Genomic DNA, 22,917 nt, shown 5'->3' on the forward strand with positions numbered 1-22,917 from the left:
GAGGGAAAATTATGCTAATGGTTGTATTTGTCAGTTGTAACTGCCAAATGAGAGGAATAAAAATGAATAAATAGATAGAGTTTCAGTGTACAATCAGTGTAATTATTTAATTTCTATAGAATATTCTCCACAGAGGAGTTGATTTAGTTGTTCTTATTTTCTACAGACACATTGCTGCACACAAAGGGCCTTGTTGCTATTTTTCCCCTAAAATACATTCACACTTCTTTTTCTCTAGCTATGTTCCTCATTTGCTGTGTGGCAGAATTTTATCCTTCTATCATGAGATCTTTAAAGCATGCATCAGATCTCCCAGATGCATCCATGGCTGGATCAATAGCTGCAAGAAATAAATACTGAAATGCAGTTGTGTTTTAGGAGGTGAAGTTGTGGTTTCATCAGCAGGTGTAATGCATGCACATTCTTCACCCTTTGCCATAAGCTGCACTGTGTGTTCTTCTTGTGGGGGTAAGAGCCTGAACACAAAGGTCTGATAATGAAACCTGCCACCCACACTTTTGGTAACAGAAGTTCTATGAAAGATTATGTGTTTGAAAGACCATTTGTGGCATCCTCTGGTTTGAACTTCATCAGCCTCACAATCCTACCACTCCCCTTTCTACTGTTTCATCTCACCATAGGCAAGAATTTAGAGAGGTTTGGTTTACTCTGCTTAGTGTTGCAGCTACAGTTGCCTCAAGAGCAAGGTCAAGATGATCTACATCCGATTAACACACCTGCACCAGATTTGGGATGTCTGCTGGTGTGCTGTGAAGGAACTGCTAAGGCTCTGCCTTGCAGTAGCACCCTCGGCATGGAAATCTGTACGGCTCTGTCTGTCTCAGTGATCCTGTGATGGGCTTTGTGGTCCCCCAAGCTTCTCTTCTGCATCTTGTTTGCTTGTTGAGAAGAACATCTGGAGGCCAGTACAAGCAGAGAAAATCTCACTTGAAGCTGTTATTTAAGGAAGAAGTCTTGATTTGGGACACATGGTGACAAGTCTGTCAAGATCTGTAGTGAACATTAGAGGCTTAGAGAGGAAAGAAATTAGGAGGAAATCAATTGCCATTCCCAGGTCCAAGTTGTACCTGTATCTGTTTCTTGCAAGCTTCTTTTTTTTTTCTCATTAGATGTATACACAGATAAAAAAAGAAAGAAAGGAAAAGTTACAAAGAAGAAATGGCCATCAGCCCCAAAAGGAAATCCTTGGTGTTATACAAATGTGCCTGATCTAAAGGATCTCAAGAACCTGCATTTCCACCATTGTCTATTCAGACTGAATCACTTTAAATTATATTTTCTCTCTAGGTTTTCATATTAACCCACTTCTGTAATATGTCAAGTATTTTTTTACAGTGGAAACTCTATAGTCATTACCATGACAAAAATTGAATAGCTACTCCAAGCTGATCAAATTCTGTAGTTGTGTGTGGTCAATTAACCTAGAACTCCAGTTTTTCTGATACACAGAAAAAGATGTTTCAGGGACTTTTTCTTTTTTTTTTCTCCTTTTTTTGGTGGTATGTGTCTTAACACCACTCAATCTGTCAGATTTGAATATTTTACAGATTTTTCCTTCTGCTTACCCTGAAGCATTAGAAGTTTTAAGTGTTGGTTTTGAAGGATGAGATCTATATTAAAGCAAAGTTGGAATATGTCTGTCTTACTCTGCCAAAGCTCAGACCTGGGACATACTGTGAAACAGGCACACAACATGTGGGAGACTGAAAATCATTTATGCAGGAAATTTCAAAGCACTGTGGGATTCAATTGTTCAATGTAAGTAACTCATTCTGTAACCACAGTTTCATTATCCTTTATTTTTTTATATGTAAGCTTTCAACAGTGAGAATGAGCAATTGCCAAAGCTATAGGAACTGTCAGTAGCTCTGGGGTTAAACTGAGGGGCAGTGGATCTGTGGGTGTGAGAGTTTTATTTACTGTGTGTCTCAACTTATTCCTATTTGCAAATCCACTTGGTCTTGTGGAAGATGTAGTGCACCCATTGGGAGGCAGCCACGGTGTGTTGGGTCTCTGCAGTTTCTCTGGGGTGCAGCTTTATGCCAAGGGTGGGAGCTGAAGTAGGGTGGAAAAAATGTAGTCAAGGACAAGTCTTGTTCAACAGGACCACACTTTGGCAATCTCCATTCCTTTCAGATTGCGGGAGCTGAGTTAAAACAACTGTTCTTTCATTGTGAGAATGCTACAGCAGAAACTAAGCTGACAAGCAGTTTTAATGATGAAAAGAAAATTAAGACAAAATTACATTATCCTTCCCACATATGCTGTATATTCGTGTGTTAAGGAATTGCTGTTCCTGACTCCATCAGCATTGATCAAGCCTATTATTCTGCTCTAGGTTTTTTTTTGACAGCAACTAAAAATGAGAGCACTTGAAATTAAAGCTACATTTCATGTGTATTAACTTTAACAGAAGTAAGCATCTCTGTTACCTTAGGCACAAGTATGATGATCTACAGAAGTGTATGTATCAGCATTCCCACTTCTAAATGTCTCTCTCCTGTTGGTCTCACAAAGCACTTTTTGTTTAAATGAGATATAATCTGACATGGAAAAGAAAGTCCTTGCAAGTAATATAGCGCTTGATGTGATATTGCAATTGCTGCAGTGGTTTCAATGAGGCAATGAGAAGCAACAATGACAAGTGAAAAAGTTATAAATCAGGAACAGCCCAGAGATGTATCTCACTGGGTTTGGGTTTTGTCATCTCCTGTACCCAGATGCCATCCTTGCCTGGCAGCAGTGGAAGGGGAGGCAGGGGTGGTGGGCACTGGTGTTAGCGCAACAAGGATTTCTGTGCAGTGTCTCTGGTTGAAGCACGGCCACAGACGTGTCCATGGCAGAGCTCAAGTACTCTTATCAGGACCATCAGAGTGCTCGTGGGCTCCTGTCCTGGAAAACAGCCAAACTGCCTTGGATAGTTTGTGGTTTTGGCTGCTGTAGCCAGGTAGTCTCTTGTCCTTGTTTTCAGGCTTTTGCTTCAGTGAAAGTGCTGGCCAAAAGCACATGCTCCTTGATAATTGCAATTTTTCTTAGTAGGCCCACAAAAGCTGTGGCAGGTGTCTCTCCCTTTGGCATAACAAAGATGAAAAGGCAGAGTCACAGGCTGGATGAAGTGTGACTCTCTGATCTGTTTACCCCTGGTGCAGCACCAGGCAGTTGCATTTCCTCCCAGACACATCTTTTTCTCTCAATGAAGTGCTCAGCAGAGATCCACAGCTAAAAATAGCAATATGCGAGATCTTTGACCACTTCCAAACTTGGAACTTAACATACAAGCAACCACCAAACAAAAGAAACCCCCACAACCCTAGAATAAGATAGTGAAATTTGTTTGTGGGGAGAAATACTGCCAGGGGCATTAGCAGTGCAGCCCATTTTGAAAACAGCTTCTTATTCATAGTAAGGTTGGCTCAAAAATTTGGGACAACAGACATGCTACTGCAAAGGCCTTTAGCAACAATAACTTTTTGTTCATTCAGAAATTCTTCATTTGCATGTAAAAGGGAGTTATGAAAACAGAATTTCACAGACACAATTTTTATTTAAGAAGACATTTGGTAAATGCATGCTTTCTGTTCAGCCTAAAACAAGTTAGCCTTCCTCTGATGTATTTAAGAATTACCTAGCAAACTCGCTTTTTGCTTATTTTTTGAAGTCTCCAACAACATGTCTCAACAGGATTTGGGACTCCCTCTCTTGAAAATTTGCACTGTTCAGAAGGCAGAATGAGACCAGATTGTTAGGTACTACATTTCCATGGTATTTCAGCCTAAAAGTGGCCCTCTGGCTGCAAAAGATGCGACATGACCCTTGTTATCTTGCACCTTGGGCCGTGGTTCACTCTGGCACAAAGGAGCATAAGGTGCTGAAGGCAGCCTGTGTGTCATGGAGGTGTTAGATGTGGGACAGAGGAGAACCAAGCCAACAGTTCTCAGCATGTTGCTGCTTGAATTTGGAAGAGTGAATGCAAAGACTGCACTACTGCAAAGCAAGGCAGGTCACCACATTCACATGACATTTGTTCAGCTGTGAAAGGACACTGCAGGGACAATAAGGACGTGGCCTCAGCACTGCTTGCAGAGTTGGGGGCCGTGTCGTGGATTTGATCAAATACAAGGAACACATGCATACAATCAGTTTTACAATTTTAAATACAGCTATTTGTGAATACAATGAAACTTTTATGTAAGCTTCCTATTAGAGCATGTGTTACTGATTTAAATAACATTCAGGCTTTAAAAGTTTTTGTTTCAGAAGTCAGAATTATCTGTACAACCAAACCATTGTGTGCTGACATTGACCATGTAGATGTTATCACACTGCGGCTTGATAAATTCCATTTGATTTCTGTAGATCAGAGATGGGATTCTTTTATTCCTTTATTTTGTAAGACTGTAGTTTGGTCGCTCTCTTACAATCTAAATTTCTCTATTTACCAGTGCATTCACTTTCAGAGCCATCTTTAAAATAAATGAAATCTGCATCAATGGCTATTTTAGATGTATTGCTTCTGAAGATTTATTCCACAGATACAGGTGTGCTTTGAGATACTTCTTGCAAGTTCCATGGATTTAGTGCTTTATTTCTCGGTAAAAGATTCAAAACTGACTTCAAGAACAAACGACAGGGTTCAAACTGACAAATGTGTTCAGAGTTTTGCTGTTGTGTTTACTGGGTAGCTTGAGCTTAGTGGAGCAATTCAGGATTTATTGTCGTGAAACCAAGAGCAGGATTTGGCTCTCTAGGTCTGATATTCATCCAGTAAAAATTTGGCTGGATCAAATCAGTCCCCGAAGAACAAGGATGTTGGATTAATGGAAGAACACATTATTTCTCAAACTCGTTATTAGGTGCTGTGAGCCAAACTGTTCATTGCCCCTCTGCTCTCTCCCCAGCCTGGGGGAGTGATGACAAGATGGGAGCATCAGATTTCATGGGAAAAATACTAAATGGTTGTGCACAAGAGCAAAGGGTGTTGCCAAGACCCTCACAGAAGCACTGGGCTGTTTGATGAGTTCCCATCCCTGCAGCAGTTATTTTGAGATAGTTGGAACCCAGGCTTCAAACCCTTTGGTTTATTAATATTATTTCCTCAAAATCAATTACAAATGCAAATTTGGGGGTTAAAAGGGGAGTCTATGTTATTTCTTGGCACTTTGGGATACTAAAAACATGATCTGATATTCAGTGTGTGTTTTGCAGGCAAGCGTGTGTGTAGGAGCACATGTGGAGAAATTCCTCAGGAGGACTCTGGTTTGGCAGCTTCAGGGGCTGCAGTCCTCTGTTTATCACAATCAAAGGTTATGATATATACATCCCCACCCCATGCTCCATCTCTCTGCCTCAAAACTGTCTTGAATGAATCATAGCAGGGGTGAGCAGGATATGTAATGACTTTGGTTGTTAATTCTTTGCCTTTCCTGTGAAGCTTCCAGCTGCCACATCACTTGGGACAGGACACTTTTCCACTGGCTGGGATTATTCATTGTATTAATGGAAGCTGTGTTTCCTCTATAATGTCTTCTCTTTCCTTCTGTGAGCGCTTTGTTGTTTGCACATCACTGGAGCACTCCTGTGCTGCATCTTATGACCAACTGCCACCAGCCTTGTACAGAGTCTCATCTTTTTCCTTTCAGCCATCAAACTTTTCAATTCTACTTTCTGGTTTTGGAATAGGTGCTGTAATTTTCTGTATGTTTATATCATGCCCAATACAGGAGAATCCTCCTCTCTGACATGTGTCTCATTAATTTGAACCTTGGTCAATGATTATTTTGGGAGGAGTGTTTTGTTACACTCCATGTATAATTGTAGTGGATTTTCTCTCTTACTACCCTGATACATTGTTATTAAGAGGTTATTATTACATTGAAATAGTCTACCCTAGTAAATCATCATCAGAGTGCAGATTCCCATTAATGAAATGGGAATTTCAATTAATGTCAATAGTTGTATCTCCCCAGTTTGGGCTGATCTCACCCTCTGCACTTAACACAAATGAAAACATGCTGTGAACACTTGCACACCCATGGTGGTCATGTGTGCTCAAACAACTCCTCACTTTGCTCTCACCCCCTCCAAGGTGGATGTGCCAGATGCTCTAGAGCTGGTCCCAGAGGAGACACTCCCATCTCTTGCAAGCTCTTAAGTTCTCATCTCACCAGCCAAAATATTTCAGAAGAATTTTCAGAAATGCAGGTGCGTGCAGTTGTGAGGAGCAGCTTGCTTTGAGCTATATGGCTGTTTCACCTTACAGCAGCCATGCTCTCAAGGGCAATTATCTCTATAGTAATTAACAAGGGAATTTTCTCTGATGCTGCAGCATGAGTCATGCAGCTTCCAAAAGATTAGTTTGTTAGTTATTGAATAAAATGTTTGCAGATGTACTTTGCTGTGATAACATCTCTGACTGGGGATGACTCATTACAGATGCAGGAGTAAAGGTCTGCAGGGCCAAAATGTGACTGCATGATCCAGAATTTTAGGCTCCTCTAGCAGCTAGCGTGACCCCAGTGTCAGCAAGAGGAATTTGGTTCTGCAGTAGAGCCCAAAGGGGAAAAACTCCTTTAGTCTCTTCTCCTCACTGCCTCTACATTAGCAGGGAAGGAGAGGTGGTAGTCCTTTGCTCTTCATAAGAGCTGGAATGCCCTTCGTGAGGGGCAGGAGAAGAGATATCTTGGGCTGCTAAGTCTCTTCCCTGAAACAAGACAGCAAAACTGGGCCAGGTCATACTAAACAGTGCAACAAAGTTCATGCTTTCTAAGTATTTTGTTTCTTGAGTTAAAAATGAGCTTTGGGACAGCCAATTTCAGCCTTGTAAGAAACCACTTCCTATTAGCTTCCATATTTTTTTCTATTCTGAAGTGTCTGTTTAAGCATTTTTTAAAATAACAAGACCCTGTTATCAGACACTGGGTTGCACTGCAAACATCAGTGGTTCTGCCTTCTGCAAGTACCCAAGACATGGGATGTACAACCTAATTTGTTCATCTGGAATACAAATCCACATCAACTTTGATTGGTATTAACCTTGAAAGTGCTACCCCTGACTCATGCCAGTTAGCTGTAGGAGAGTCAGAGCTGCAACCCATGAATGAAACTGGAATGGATTTGAGGCTAAACTTAGTAGCACAAATTGTGAAGAGTAAGGTAAGTAGGCTTTAGAAGCCATTTCAGTTAGGGTCTTCTGATGGTGTGCTCAGCAGGAGAATGCTTTAAGGACTTGTTAGCTGATAATTCCTCATGAGTGTGCAGGAACTAGCACACAGTGTGAGTAGGGATTGACCCCTGTGTGTGTGCACTGGGTTTAACCACAGCCAGCTCTGGAACAGAAAACTCTGACAAACAAAGAGAAATAGGATTTAACTCTGGAAGTCCTAGACTTTTGAGTGTGAGCAGGGAACTGCTTCCACAAATGCATGGAGTGATCAAGAACTTTGAGGGAATAACTGTTCTTGGGGACCTGTGTAAAAATTGCTTGGGAATTAATCCTCTGCTTTGCTTTGGCATTCTTTGTATTGGCAGAGAAACATTAGGAACAAGTGTATTGCTGCAATCTCCTTCTGTGGAAAAAACCCTGCAGTTAAAAATTCAAGACAAATTAAAAATGGAAATAAAGTCCATTCACCATATCTTACTCTACCATATGTAGAGTAATCAGGTTAGGATTGTCTTCAGTTTTGCTGGCCTAATAAACAGAGCATCTATCAGAAATACTGTTTCAATGACACAAAAATGAGTGACTACTTCCCTTTATCTCTGTTCAGTAGTTTACAGAAGAGAAAATTCTGCACCTAAATGAGCCCAAAATTTGAAAATCTAATCAATGCTTGAAGAGGGTCATGAAATGAGCAGTGCAATCCCTTCACATTATTCCTAATGCCATATTTGTGTTTAAGGGTGTGTTGGCCTTGCTTCATGGTAGGTTCTGTTTTTGTAATTTAATTTAATTTCTTTCTTATTATAGGCATGCAGCTTACAAATCTAATAATAAATTTTCAGTAAATATTACTTTGGGAGGCATCTGTTCCTTAAGGAAGCCTTAGAACCAGTTTTTGTTTTATTTAGAAAATACACACAATGTAAATAGACCCTGGAAGATCTCGTGCAAGGCCAGGGATGTGGTGATATTTGGCTTTCTTTATCCTTGTGTCACTAGAGGCAAGCTTCCTAGATGCACAAAATTCACTGCAGGTGTTGTGGTTCGTATCAGTTGAGGATTTTCTCCTCAAGGGAAGAGTAGCCTTAGATGGAAAGAGATGTTCAATGAGTGAGATTTTACTTTTTTGCTTAGTTCTGGCCATTGAGTCAGCTGCAGTGTTTGTACCTGAAAAGCTGTAAAATGTTACATAAACACATTGTGTGGTGTATCCATTGTGAGCTTATTTAAATGGGCAGCATCCAGGGAAGGAGTAATTAGACACCCAGTGCCTCCAGCCCCTGCAGTGGCAGAGGATGGATGAAGATAGGTCTGAATGATGCCCATGGACATACCAGTCCCTAGGAGGCAGAGGAGTGAAAACCCCCAATTTCACCTAGAAACTCCTGTTCAACCCTGTATTTGGCCCCTCACAGAAGAGAGACACCTGGGGATATTTTTCCTTGCACTTATCCTTTATTCAGGCTTACACAGGCTCCTTTCTCCTGATAAGGCCCTTCCCAAATATTCAAATGGCAGAGAAACAACAAAAAATACAGATAAGAATGTGTCTATTCCCCTCATAAAAGCACTCCTTCCTGACCTCTGGGTCTGGCTGGATGCCCAGCATCCCTGAAGCAGGCAGCTTGACTACAGGGGATTGCTGCAAAGCTGTATCAGAGCTGCATGAGGCTCTCAGAGGGCAATGCAAAGCTGGTCTTGTTCCCTGTCATCCACAAAGAGAAGACATGAGTTCAATTCTTACCTTGGTATTTCAAGATTACAAGGACCCCCATGACTTCTATCTGCTGCAATTTTCTGTTGAAAACTTACTACTGTCTGTATTATAAGAATGAATATTGTGAGATAGCTAATCCAAAATGTTGAGGTCCAATAATATCTATTTAAGAACTATTTTAGCTTTTTATGTGGTCCTGAGAAACTTGCCTGGCTTGAGTATGGATGTTGGACAAGACGACCTTCCTTCAAACTCAGCCACTACTGTGTTTCTGTGAACTCCATGCTAGTCTCTACCTCCTCTGATAAACTCTTTGAATTTAATTACCCACTGCTTCGTTCTTTATTATTCAGATACTCTGATATCTGGCTACAGTTGAAAATTTCTGAGCTTTGGTTGGTTTGGGATTGTTGTATTTTGTTTATGTTAGACTGGTGGCTTTATGCAACTTAATGTTACCAAAGATGGCAGGTGATTAAGGCCCCAGTTTGATTTGCCACCCTTTTTGTGTTATCTTTGTGTTGTGCAGTACTGTAATGTCAGTGGGACATTACATGTGTGTGGACTCAAGCAGCTCAGTGTGTGGTATTCTGGGTTATTACCAGAAAGTTTAAAGTTCATATAAATGATACCTTATTGATATTTTGCTACACACAAAGGGTGGGAAAATAGGATGGAAAATATTATCATTTTCTGCTGGTTCAAAAAAAATGTTATTTAACAAATAAAGTGTTATTCCTTTAAACTGCAAAATCAGAAGAGAGAACTCTGTAAGAGGGACAGAGTGAGGCTGACCATGCAGTCAGCTCAGATATGTTAATTTGGGTTATATGAGTACAGCCAATTATGCCAGTGTAAGAAAACCCTGCTTAATTCTTAGCAATTGCCTATGATTTATGGCAGAATTACCATGATGTAGCTCTTGAAATAATCTTAATCCAACAGGACTGGGGTGACATGTTGTCATAAAAGAACGAAGATGACAGTGGGATAAGTAAAGAGGGGTATCATTTTATTCCCCACCTTCAAGGGTGAACATTTTTAATGGAGTATCTTGTAAACAATGTGAGATTTGAAGTAGCAGTTTCCTAGTCTTAGGAAAAAAGAAAGCAAGTCTTGAATTTTTTCACTCATTCAAATAGAGCTTGAATTGTTTTTTATAAGGGATCTTGGAACCTCATTGTCCCATCTCCATGTCCTGTGGATGGCTCGGTGTGGGCTCTCAGATTTAGATGGGATCTCTTCCTGCAGCTCTCTAAAAGTAAGTATAGATGTGTCCTGCCAAATGACAATCTCAGATCTATCTTCAGTTGATATTCTTTACTTTTATTCTTCATTCTCCTCACCTCTTGCTTTTGTGGCTGGCTTTGGTTTGATGCCTTGAATTGCATGAGTTGGTTTAAAAGATGCTACGATATAACTTTTTCAAATGAGGTGTAACATTCAGGTCTGATCCTGCATTCTCCTAAAGCAGTATATGGCTAAATTAGCTCTTGTTATTTAAGGCTGCAGCAGCCACGCTTTATAAAATGTTCACTACCTTGCTAGTTTCATCCTGTGACATTTAGTATTTCAAGTATCAGAAAAGATTTTGCGAAGCTTCAGTGTTACTTGTGCAAGCCCATGGTTTACATGTTTATTCTGTTTACTTCTGCTGAGGAACTCTACATTGCTTATAACAACATCTCTGACCTGAGCCAGCTGACCTGGCTGGATCACCTGGAGGTTTTGGACCTGGAAGGGAACAATATTGAGGACATCAACCAGGTGCAGTACCTGCGACTTTGTTGCAAGCTAAGCCACCTGACAGTGGAGGGCAACCTTATTTGCCTGAAGCCAAATGCAGAATCTGCAGAGGTGAGGACTTGGTTTGCACGTATTGTGTTTTTTTTTGTCAGTACTTTTTAGCTGTGAGTTGGAAATAAGAAATGTTTCTGCATCTTCCTACATGGGATGCATTTCCCACCTTTAATTTCTGTTGGTTTTGTGGTCTCCAAGCCACAAGTGAAATACAAGATTGCTAGTAAAGACTCAGGCCTGTTTCCCAGCAATATGAGGAAAAACTTCTTCTCTTGGAGTATGAGCACTGGAACAGGTGTCCCAGAGAGACTGTGGAGTCTCCTCCCCTGGAGATACTCAAAACCCATCTGGATTTGATCCTATGCAGCTTGCTCCAGGTGAACCTGCTTTAGCAGAGGGACTGGACTGGGTGATCTTAAGAAGTCATTTCCCACCCCAGCCATTCAGTGATTCTGTGGTGAGATACCAGTTTTTGAGGTTTTTGCATTTCTTTTGGAGGCTCTCCAGTCCAAAAGAAAGTTCTCCAATGCCACCATGCTCAGATGTTAAGCCCTGAGATAAATAGTGCTTGAGGTAACTAGGACAAGCTATAATGTTGGAACTGCTTGTTACCCTTTCCCCTGAAAGCTTAAAATCAAATGACCAAAAAGACCTTCAGAAAAAGCTGAATTTGCAAAATAGAGTGATTCACGTATTACATACTGAAATGATGAAATAGTTTCTGCTGAGGTATTTTATTGAAGGCATGAAAGAGCCTCTGTGTCACAAAGATGAGAACACAGTAGTACGTGATCTGATTTGGGTTTCAGGGCACCCAACAAGCAAAGCAAGGGAGATCTAATTCTACATGAACAGCCTCAGAGCTGTATTACTCTCTTTGACTTTCTCCTGCTTCATAAAGAGCATTCTTGGGATATTAAAACCAATATATTGCCATCCAGGTCTTTTGGAAGGTCTGTGGACACACACAGAGTTATGAAAAACACAGGTCTCAATAAGGATGGTGCAATTTCCAATGGCACCATAAACAGCTGATAATGCAGGTCCAAAATCAGAGCTGATGCTGTTATCCCACTGTGACATATTCCATAGCTTTTCTGTGTATTTTAAAGAAGTTATGCTGATGCTTTAATTTGCCTAAAAGGTTGGGTTTGATATTTTTCCTGGACTTAGACTTGAAAACAGGTGCTAACACTAAAACTCAATCATGCAATAGAGATATATTTTAAATCTTGGCACTTCTTAAATAAATTAGTTAATAGCATTTTTCAGATGTAATTGTTCAGTAAAAGGGGCCATGGAAGGTAGCTCTTTAGCTTTCATACTTTTCCTCTCTGGCATTCAAAAGAAAATATTATATACTTTCCTTTCTAGTTTAAACTGGTGGAATTATCCTTAAGGGATCACACTGTAACTGCTTGTAACCAAAATGATTTCTCCATTTTGGAACATTTCTCCCTTATGGAATATGCAATCATGAGAGGAAAAACATATTCCTGCAGTAAGGAAGCACTGCCTGCTTGTGATGGACAAGGCATGCCTGCTTACTCTTTCTACTCCCATGGAGATAAATACAGCTACTGACACTTCATATCATAGCTTCCTACCATGGAAATGCTGCAGTGTATCCTAACAGCACAGAAGGTCTGATTCTACTCCCTTGCCATTCCTGCTCAGTGAAAGTGGGATTTTTGGAGGATTTGGCCTCTTCAGTTGTTCAGTGTACTTGTAATGGAGAAATGTCAGATTTCCCTTGGCTTGTTCAGGTGAAATGAGTCCTTGGGGTGCTCTGCATGTTGCCCTGTAATGGAAGTACAAAGAGCAGTGGTATGTGGTGCTGGGCCCTCCTGCTCTTCCCCATGCAGAATGGCTGTCTCTGCTCCTGTGCAAGCAGGTGCTAAGGTCTGATCAGAGAGAGATGCTTCTGCCCGAATTACAGTGCAAACCTTATGCCAAAGTCAGCGATACAGCTTTCATTTAACAGTAAATGCAAGGTAGAGAAATAAAAAGAAATAGAAAACCGAGGAGAGAGAAGAATACTGTCACCACTCATGGATGCAGTGGCATCCCTGTTGATCATTCTTCAGCCTGGATTTCTTGGTGGTAGGGTCCCAACGTCATTCAAAACATGTCATTCTTTACAAATTTTGGCAAACAAAGGAATTAAGCATTCATTGGCTACGTGGTTCTCTTATGCTGTTGGTTAAATGATTGGCTCTTTTGTCTAATGCTAATTGGTCCACATCCTTAGTCTTTCTCTTGAGCCAATGATCATGATGTTCCCCTGTCAAAATTACCTTTTAGCCAGTGGGAACTGATTTCAGTAGAGCTGCTGATTTGTCTTTCCTTGTGGCCTGTAAATTCTGCATATTTTTTTTTTGTTTCCAGTATCAGTGATACATTCTTCCCCGATTTGTTAACCTCCCCCTAAGCGTGAGATAACACCCAGACAATAGTACCATTTATCTTATCTACAGTCCCAGTTCCAGGTATCCACAGAGGAATATCTGGAGGGGCTTAAAGTGGTCATTGGTGCTTGCAGATGCAAATTTGTTCCCGGAATCAGCACAATGGTGTATTTCACACTGAGCTGTAGCAGAGGCAGACTGTGAATTCGCTGTAGTCTCCCACCCGGTGTTGGGTGGAACACATCTTCTGTGTTGAGAAGATGCTTTGCTCTCAGGTGGTCACAAAATGGGGCCTGCCCTTCGCTGCTTTGGACTTTGTTGCTTTCTTGATTTCAATGGATATTTGCATATTTTTTCATGTATAGAAAAGCCATTTAGAAAAGAGTATATGTGGGCTTACTTTGGTGTGCCCTTGATGGCCAGCTCTAATTCCTCAAGCTCCTTCTTGTAGTCTGGCCCTTGCTAAAGGTCTGTAAAAGCTCCCCTATTTATTTACTTTTAATCTACAGAATGGTCCAGCTAAATTTACTGCTCTTTCTTCAGATGGCCTGTTTGCTCCCTGTAATTTGATTTTCAGATGAGCTCATCTTCCCCTGTTATCTAAACCAAGAGCAACAACTTGATGATACATTCTGCAGCCTCTGTAGCTGTATATGTAACATGAGCGTAACATGATTCTTCTCTCCAACAGGACATGGCTGGCAATTGGCTGTAGCTGAGAATGGTTGACTCAATTTCTAAATTAAGATTAAAGACATTGTTTGAGAAAATTAGTGTCTGCCTCTTAACACCAACTAACATTTTATTTGGTGAGTTCCCTCTGCCAACGTCAGTGCTGCATCATGCAGAGAGAGGGAGCATCCAAGCAGCCAAGCCCCACAGAAAGATTTCTGTTTATGACCACTCTGTATTGAATGAGGATTTGGCTTTGAGAGGGTTTCTAATATTTCATGCAATGTCCTGAAAAGCATAAGATTTGCCTGGGTGAAGCAACTGATTGATTGATGGGTAGCTGTCCATTTGTATTCTGCCACTATCAGTGCACTCTTGCCTTATACTTTTTTTACTGTATGCCTAAAAACACAGTCTATGGAAGTGCTCTTTCTTTCTCCATCAGCAGGTATAGCAACACTCATGACATGTTTTTAAGCCTTTCTATCACCTGAGTATTGAGGCAAACACCAGGGAATCTCAAAAGCAGTGAGACAGATTGGCTGAATGCTGAGGGAGCCCAGGCTTTCTGTGGGCATCAGTGGCCTTCTGTGCTTTTGCACATTACACATAATGTAACAAAGACAAATGGCAAAGTCATCAGTGGGTAAACAGCAAAGGAGCCTTTGGGTGAAGGCTGTGGCTTTGCAGTCCTCAGGACATTTTTATGATCAATTCAAGTAGAAATTATGTGAGGAGCATATTGTATGGCAGTCATAGAGACTGAACAGTATTGTGTTACTGGAAGTCCACAGACTGTTGAATAAACTGACCCTTTTCTCAATTTCTCCAGGACCCAGACTATAATTACAGAGCAGAAGTAAAAAAACTCATTCCCCACCTGAAGTATTTGGATGGAATACCAGCAAGCCAGACTACTCTCCTTCCTTCCAAGAAGATGCATGAAGATTCTCTAATCATCAAGGAATCCATCAAGGAAGGTGGTTTAGCCAAAGACATTTCATCATTAGGTATGACAGACTTCCTGTTAGGGTTCATTTTTCAAGTTATGATGTGTAAAAAAAGAAAGATGAAGAGCAAGGTGACCTCTTTTAGTGAAGGGACAAAGGATGTTGTTTTCTTCACCTGGGAAGTAAGAAAGCTGGAATTCAGCAGATAAGAGTGCAGATTTAAATGGAAATTGTCCTAAGCTGGGCATCAAGATCAAAAATGCAGACAACTTCTAGAGCATCAAGCAAATATAGCAGTAGCTGGGAGTCTGTACTTAGGGCTTGTTCTGCATGATGGGAAGAAGCAAAGCTTGGACAGGAATGTTTCAACAACAGCTGTTCACAGCTCTTTCCATGGTAACAGTCAATTTCCATGTAGCATGGATGTGGTAGGATTTCCTATTCCATTTTAATAATAGGAAAAGCAATCTGGTTACCACCCTTCAGTGGCAGCAACATCTGAGGAAGATTGGTCATGTAAGAAATCTGTTCCACTTTCTTTGTTATTAGATTAAGTTCATTACATTCATTAGTAGAGAATAAATGGTTTGAAAGTAAATCTGTTGTCCCCTTGCCTGCAGCCTTGGTAATAGTTCAGATGTCCATGCTTTTACGTGTCATGCTACATGCACTTTATCACATACTATTAAATATTGCAAAGTATTTCCTATAACTGCTCATGTTGCTTCCCATTAGTGTGGGCAATGCAGTTTGCTTCCCAACCCCCTCCCCAGTTGTGGTTTGCCTGCCAACTGTACTCCATTAAAAATTTAGTTTGTTTTGGAATAAGTACATACATTTGTCATTTATTGAATCCCTATGGGTCCAAATCATTAGTTGTAATAGTAGTCATGGTAGGGAAAAAAATCCATTAAAATCTGATCCCTCAGTGATTGTGCTTTGGCAACATCACCTGAGGTTCAGAAAACTAGTTAACAAAGTTTGCTGACAGAAGCAGTAGGGGTAGAGCACAAAATTGTGAATTCATGTAATTTCCTGGTGTAACCAGACTTATATTCTTGCTGGCAGCTCTAAACCAGTAAGTTCATATGGTCAGGTTCAGACATCCCAGTACTTTTTTCTTTCCAGTAGCAATGTTTATTTGGGTACTTTTCACATGGAGTGTGTTTCATGGGTTCATATTAACAGCTGTGCCCAAGATACATTAAAGGTCCCTAACACTCAGCTCTTAAGGAAATGGCCATATTATCACAGAGCTGATGCCTCACTTTGGAGATCCTCAACACTTTAAAAAACACATTATTCATCTGGGCACTGGAATGAAATTCTCTCTCCCATGGGTTGCTGGCTGCATATGCTGCTCTTAGAGCTGTGCTGTGCTCCCAGGACAGCCAGCAGTTGGGCAGGTAACAGGACTGTCTGCCTTTTTGTATAACCCTTTCTGTCCTGTAGCATTACAAAAGCAGTTTTCACCTTTCTTTCTGTGGTAGAGAGCTATCTGTCTCTGAGGCAGTACTGGCTAAATCTATCACTGCCATTCCCAGATTTCTGTAACTCCTGGTATAGTTTCCCCTGTTTGACTGGTTGCTCTGGTAAGGTGTCATCACCATCTGCATTGTTCCAGGGCAATTAAGCAATGTATTTTAGGACTGGGGCCTGGGCTGTGCCTGCAGCAAGTCTGGAATGGTTCCCCTGTGAGCAGGTGGGCAGCAAATGAGAGGCAGCTTACACTTATCCTGGACATGCAGGCAGGGAAAGTAGCAGAGCCCTGGATTGTCCAGGCTCCCCTGTGGGGCAGCCAGGGGTGGGTGGTGAGCACAGAGCAGTTCCTGACCCATAACCCCAGCAGTCTGTCTTTGGTGCCCAGGAGCAGAAGGGTGGGAAGGGATATCAGTTTAGTTGGGGATCCCCAGATTCTGCCACGACTGTGCAGCACTGGAAGACCTCTTTCCTTCAGCTGGAGCCATTCCAGCATGTTTCTTGTAGCTGCAGTTATTTTTCTGTCCTCTATAGCTCCAGGTGTGCAGCAGCAGTCACCATATTGGCAAGGTACCGTGATGGTGTGGTTTGAAGCCTTGCATAACTGTGCTTACACTAATGAAATCTCTCTTCTAGATCCGTATCTTGGGGAAGTAGCAAAGCAGTCTGGATGCAGCCCAAAACCCCCAACAACTTCCAGACCTGGAAATGCACAGTGTTCTGCTAATGTAGGGATTTGTAGTGATGCCAGCCTCTTGGCCGGTGGCTGTCCTCTTCCAGATCCCACTGTTTTTCCTGATAAGCTGTTCACAAAAGATGACTCCAGTGATTTGACACATGGTAATGTATGTTTTTTTAATCCTGTTCTTTCCCACACCTCCACCTCCTTCTGAATGTTATTACTGATGAAAGCCAGGGTGCTTTGAATACCACCCACCCATGCCACTGCTAATCAGGTTTAGCATATGCTGTCTTCCACGAGACTCACCTGCTGTAGTGTAGGCTTTCCTTTCTTTCCCTGCAGCAGAAGGTGCGAGTCACCTGGGCTGCCCACTCCTCATCCCCCCACCATGCACCATGTGCTGCTGTCCCTGTTCACAGCCACATACCAGCTGTCCTGCTTGAGTGACATCAGGCCATGGCAAGGTTCAGCCACGGGAATGTGGTCCAAGGTAGTTCTCTAGAGAGGTGTGGTGGTGTGCATTCACTCCCCACTGCATCACGGGCTCGGACTGTGTGTCCTGCAGTCTCACACTGCCACAGCATCACTGCTGGCAATGAACACTTGGGTTTGGGTTTCCAGAGGTTGGTCCCTCAGCAAGAGGAGGCCGTTCCTTGACTTCACTTCCTGATCTACAAGCTAGCCCAAAACACAGGTCTACCACTGCCCTTCTTGCCCTAGTCACTTGGAAGTACCACCCATCCTTCCCTGACTCCTGGAAACACCGTGACAGTGTAACTGCACCAGCCCACGGACTGCAGATTACATAGGAAGATGGCATTTGTTTCCAGGCATTGTGGGCTGCTTTTCTCAGATGCCAGTCTCTCCTCAGTTCCCTGCCTGTGGGTAGGACCCAGGATGATGGATTAGACAAAGCAATGCAGAGTCAACACCTGAGTGCACATTTGGAAATGTATATGGAAACCAAGTAGAGCTTGTCAGGGAATGAGTCCGTAATTTTACACATACTTTCAGGCAGCTAACACTACTGATAGAGACAGTTTCACCCAATGTTCACTGCTTCTTCTGACCCTTTGTTGCCTTATCTCTTGTTGGCTTGATTTTGATCAAGATCCAGCTGAAAAATAATCCAGCAGAACAAACAAAAAAAGAACACCAAAAATAATCTTTTTTAAAAATCTGAATTTGTTCCCTGATCTGACCGACCATGTGTCCACACAAATATTTGCACCAGCACAACTAAGGAGGCAGGGCAGGAGTAGAAGGAGACAGATTCTGGTGGAAGCAGAGAAACTGCCTCTTAGCAGCAGTGTCAGGCCATGCCAGCTGACACTGTGAACACACACCATGAAATATTACAACTTCCTGTCTATGGGAAATTATATTGGCTGTCTTCAACAACAGCACCATTTGTTAAATGCTGGAGTCAAATGTTTTCTATTCTCCTGTTTTTCTTAGGACTCCGTCAAGTCATATGTGGGAACCCCGCCAAGGCCCTCCATGTGAGGAGGCAAAAGCTAGGTGTATGTTTGTCTTGTATACTTCATATTCCTGCATGGTGACCCCCGTAACTCCTGGGATAAACTGAACTCCCACTGAGGCTTGTAGCAGCCCGCTCTCTTCTGTAGCCCAAGAAGCCCCAAGATGCAGTTTCCTTTGAGGAGGACGGAGGGTCCCCTGCCAAGGACAGAGGGTCCCCTGCCATGGTGTTGCACATGCCCACGTGTTAGCAGCAGTGGACCATCAGCTGCAAGGGAGCACGTGAAAGCCACATATCAGCTGCTGGGGGCAGACTTCCCATCCTCCTGCAATGACCAAAGTACAGGATTGCAAAATTTGATAGTATTTCTAGAACAGTTATAAAGAAAAAGACTTTTTTCAGTAGTGTTTGTTTGATGTTGGTGTAAACAGTCAGCCTGCTAATACTGCAAGGTCGCTCCTACTGGCTAAACAAACACAAAGCCAAAATTTGTTCCTCTTGGCAGTGGGGTGGTGCCCCTACCCTATGGGTCAGCCTGCTCATTTTGGCAGTTATTCAGTGAGAGGATACCCATGTGTGTAAAAGGGAGCAGCCAGGCTTGTCATGGTCAGCTTTTGTGGCCCTGAGGTTCAACACATCACAGCTACATGTGAGTGGATTTAAACAGGCTGGGGTAAATCAGGGAGCTGCACAGGACACAGACTTAATGCTCACAACAGATGTTAAAGAACTGCAGGGAAATATTTGTACTGCCCATGTCTTTCTGCTACCACAGCCTCAGCATAGGAAGCTTTTCTGAAACAAATTTGAACATTTTAGTGAATTATTGTGTGCTAAGAACTGAGATGTGGAATTGAACTGTGGTCATATATTGAGTGATGCAGTTTCTGTGGTACTGGTCTTAATATGCTTATTGGTTTAGGTGCTATAGGCTTATATCCAGTGAAATATAAATCAACAATTGTGTCACTGCTACCCTGGGTTTCTTAGGCTGTAATAATACATGACTGGGGAATGGGGCTTCTTAAAACTGAGGAGTTAGAAAATTATGAGGGATTATCTAAAAATTCAGAAACAACAGTGGGCTTTGATGTATTCTAAAATCCACATCTAGAAACGGAGCTGGGAAGAGTTCCCAGGGATATCTAGATAACTTCTGCCATTTCCACAGCCACCTGCTGTGAGCCCTTTGAAACCGTCTGGTCTGATGACAGAAAACCTCTGTGGCTCTGGAGGAGGAAGAGATCTGCACCAGGAAAAGGTGTCCTCTGACCTGGGAGCATGGACGGAGCAGCACAAGGGGTGAGACCGCCGGGGAAATGTTGCCATGCAATAAAATGGGCTTTCATTTTCTGCTGCAAAAATAAAATCAGCGCTTTGGCCACCTGGTGGTGGTTTCGAGGGATGGTCTCGGCCTCCTGCCTTCCTGTCCCTGCTTTGGGCAGCAGTCCGCCTGCCCGGAGCATCTGCGGGATGGAAGGAGGAAGAATCCTCTTCCTTCTCACTGGAGCACAGGCAGGATGGGCTCACTCCCTTAGCAAGAGCAAAGAAATGACTTTTCATAACTGGTGAGCTGTTCTTGGCCCTGGCAGTGTCTAGTAAAAGAGCTGAAAGGGGATGAGCTTTTCTGCAAGCAGCGCATTGGCCTAAGCAAACAAAAGGCTGAAAGACAAATACCACCTTGCTGAGATCCCATAGATCTCACAGACAGGTAATGGTTATTTTGGAAGTAAGAATGGTTTTATTCCTCTGAGCTTACTTCACTGGGTAGTATTTTAAATCTTCCCCACTTCACCTGATTAACTTTAAGATGCTTGAGATAATCACACAGGCATCTTAGGTGGCTGATCCAATTAAAATGATTTTTCATATCTCCTGGAAGGTATGAAGTAACAGTGGGTAACTAAATCCACTGCCAGGGTGTTTGTCTGAGTGGCTGCATTTGACCAGCTGCATAAACACACTCAAAAGCTAATTAAAGGTGTGATACTTGATGTTGTCCAGGTGCCTGCAAACAGGTCAGCAAGAACAAGCCAGCCAAGTACTGAAGGTGAATAAAGGCGAAGACTGGGGCCTGTGGAGCCTGGCTGACAGCTTAGAAAATGAGTTGAGGGAGGCCTGTGATGAGGACCTCATTGAAAGGATTTCACTTGACCCTTCTTCTCACTCCTCCTCAGGTACTGGACCTAAGCCCCTGGGAGAGGGTTGGCACTGGGCCAAACACGTGCTGTTTGTAGATAGGTGCATGGGTAACCCAGTGTTTTATGGGATCTGGCATCTGTGCAGATGCAGCAATTGGAAAATGCCATTGCAAAGCCAGACCCAAAGCAATCCATTCCAGTTTTTAAGCAGGATGTTGTGGCCAGCTGTGTTGACCATCGGTTGATATATTTCAGCATGAATATGTGGAATTAAGAGGAGCAAAGGTGATTTCACACTAGCTTAGCATCACGTGTAGTAGAAGAACAGGTCTCTGTCTTTTACCTCATGTCATTAATTTATGACAGTGCCAGGTGAGTCTAAAATATTGTCATTCCTACTGAGCGGTATTTGAACCCAGTTGGCACTGATGTAAATAATGACTGAGCTAATGATTAAGGTTGAACTGAGCAACTGGGAATTCTGGAAAGATATGCAACCAAAAGGATGCATTCAATAAAAGGTTTAAAAATGGAACATGCTCTTCTACTTAGGAATAAAGCCAAAGACTTCTCTGAAATTGCATTTATGTGAATGAAAGCAGAATTCCCACTCTTCACTACTTGTTGAATAATGTCTTTAAGAATATTAAAAACCTCAATAATGGTTATTCCAAACATATATCAAATAGAGGACCATATATAATTACAACTTCAATATTTTTTTCTATTGTTAATAAAAACAACTCTTTTTTTTTCCCCATAAGTAAAACCATGTGAGTTTTCATTTTACATTTCTTTTAAGGGCAAAAATGGATCTACTAAAATTTATAAAAATACAGTATATTTTGAAAAAAAACCTGGAAATACCATTAAATTATTCAAAGCCTCTATGTGTATTAACAGTACTGTAAACAGTATCTCCCTAACAAGAATAAAAGCTGTTTGGAAAAATCTAAAGGAATGGCCTATTGGCCAGTGGCCACAGAAGTCTTGGATTATGATCTCATTGTCTCAATCTTAGATTTAATCTGATCTTTTTCAGATTTTATATGATTTCTTTACATTAAGTATGATGGTCTCATCATCCTTCTAGATTGACAAGACAATGTCACAAACATCTCACAGGATACCAGTGTCATGCCCTATAGCACTGTGAAAGTGAATGATTGGGCATAGAGCTGTCCATCTTCTAACTAAATCTGCTGGATGATGATGGAGTGGTTTGAAATCTAGAATTGTCTAAGGTGGTGGGGTGACTGACCAGGATCCTAATGACACTCAGAAGTGTGTCCAGTCCAGTGTGAGTTTCTCACAGAATAATTTGTTGCTGGAAGCGATTCTTCTGACCAGAAAAGGACAAGTCATCTGAGCAAAGCCATTCTTACATAAAAATGTTTGCAGCATCAGATCCATATAAACTGCATTTTTTGGAAGGCATTGAATGTTATTTCAGGCTCTTGAGTCAGACATACCAGTCTCTCCGAGTGGCTCTACCTAAAAACAAATATGAAGTTTAGACATTTTAAAAGCTTATCGTATGATACAAACTGTTCCATGAAAACTTTTTATCAGCTTCACCTCGGCAGTAAAATACATCCCCATCAAATGGGAGCCACAGAGATGAACTTTCTGGGCCTGAGTTTTGGTGGCACATTCTTTAGATTATGTTCCTGCCCTGGACCCTGCGCATCAGGCACTTAGGTACTGTTGGTTCTTTTAATAGACAAGAGCAATTGGATCCCTGCTATTTATAGAATGGTTGGTTCTTTCAATAGACAAGAGCAATCAGATCCCTGCTATATTTAGAATGGTTCTAAGCATGTGTGCATGCTGGTTATATTTATAAGTCAGCAACAAGTTTTTTCTTCTCCCTGTGTTGTACATATTGCATGGAGAGAATTACACGGCTGAAACACAAACAGCCAGAAAGTAGCCCTGCATGCAGTGCAATATTTTCCATAGCAGTCAGGCACTTATTATGAGATTCCATGATCTCTGCCTCTGAATTAAAAAGTTGATCCACTCATCTGTGATTATTCCTCTGCCTTGCACTTTGGATCACTGGAAGGAGTCCTAAGGTATTTAGAACAAGTCAGTGCAAACACTGGCAGGGAATGATGCAGGTGTGATCCTGCCTGAGAACAGGAGGGCAGGTGAGCTCGTGTGTGCCCCATGAGCTCTGCCAGTGAGCTGCTCCACGCCTGGCACATCACCAGCAGTGCTGGCAGGGAGGCTGACAGTGAACCAAACCGACTGTCAGAGGAAACAATTCAACATGGCCAACATCACGACACATCTGCCCACCCAGCTCCATCACACAGCATCTCCAAAAACTTTCACTCCTGGGTTAGTCATGTAGCAGTCAGATGGACTGGTAAATCACTGCACTTTCCACTCTGTTTCAG

General features: G+C 42.0%; 1 protein-coding gene across 8 annotated transcripts in view; it reads left to right on the forward strand.

Annotated features, from left to right (window-relative positions):
• LRRC56 (leucine rich repeat containing 56) overlaps positions 1-22,917 on the forward strand; it is a 58,813-nt gene that overhangs the window by 34,430 nt on the left and 1,466 nt on the right. For 6 of the 8 annotated variants that reach the window (XM_064425094.1, XM_064425092.1, XM_064425093.1 and 3 more), the window contains 7 exons: positions 10,065-10,161; positions 10,560-10,757; positions 14,613-14,790; positions 16,846-17,049; positions 18,350-18,414; positions 19,543-19,673; positions 20,376-20,548. In XM_064425094.1, coding sequence (XP_064281164.1) covers positions 10,065-10,161; positions 10,560-10,757; positions 14,613-14,790; positions 16,846-17,049; positions 18,350-18,414; positions 19,543-19,673; positions 20,376-20,548 — 1,046 coding nt within the window. Of the gene's footprint in view, positions 1-1,551; positions 1,780-10,042; positions 10,162-10,559; positions 10,758-14,612; positions 14,791-16,845; positions 17,050-18,349; positions 18,415-19,542; positions 19,674-20,375; positions 20,549-22,917 lie in introns of all 8 variants that reach the window. The other 2 variants (XM_064425097.1, XM_064425099.1) reach the window with 2 other exon arrangements.

This window comes from Passer domesticus, chromosome 6, assembly GCF_036417665.1.
Source record: "Passer domesticus isolate bPasDom1 chromosome 6, bPasDom1.hap1, whole genome shotgun sequence".
In the NCBI taxonomy this organism is placed as follows: domain Eukaryota; kingdom Metazoa; phylum Chordata; class Aves; order Passeriformes; family Passeridae; genus Passer; species Passer domesticus.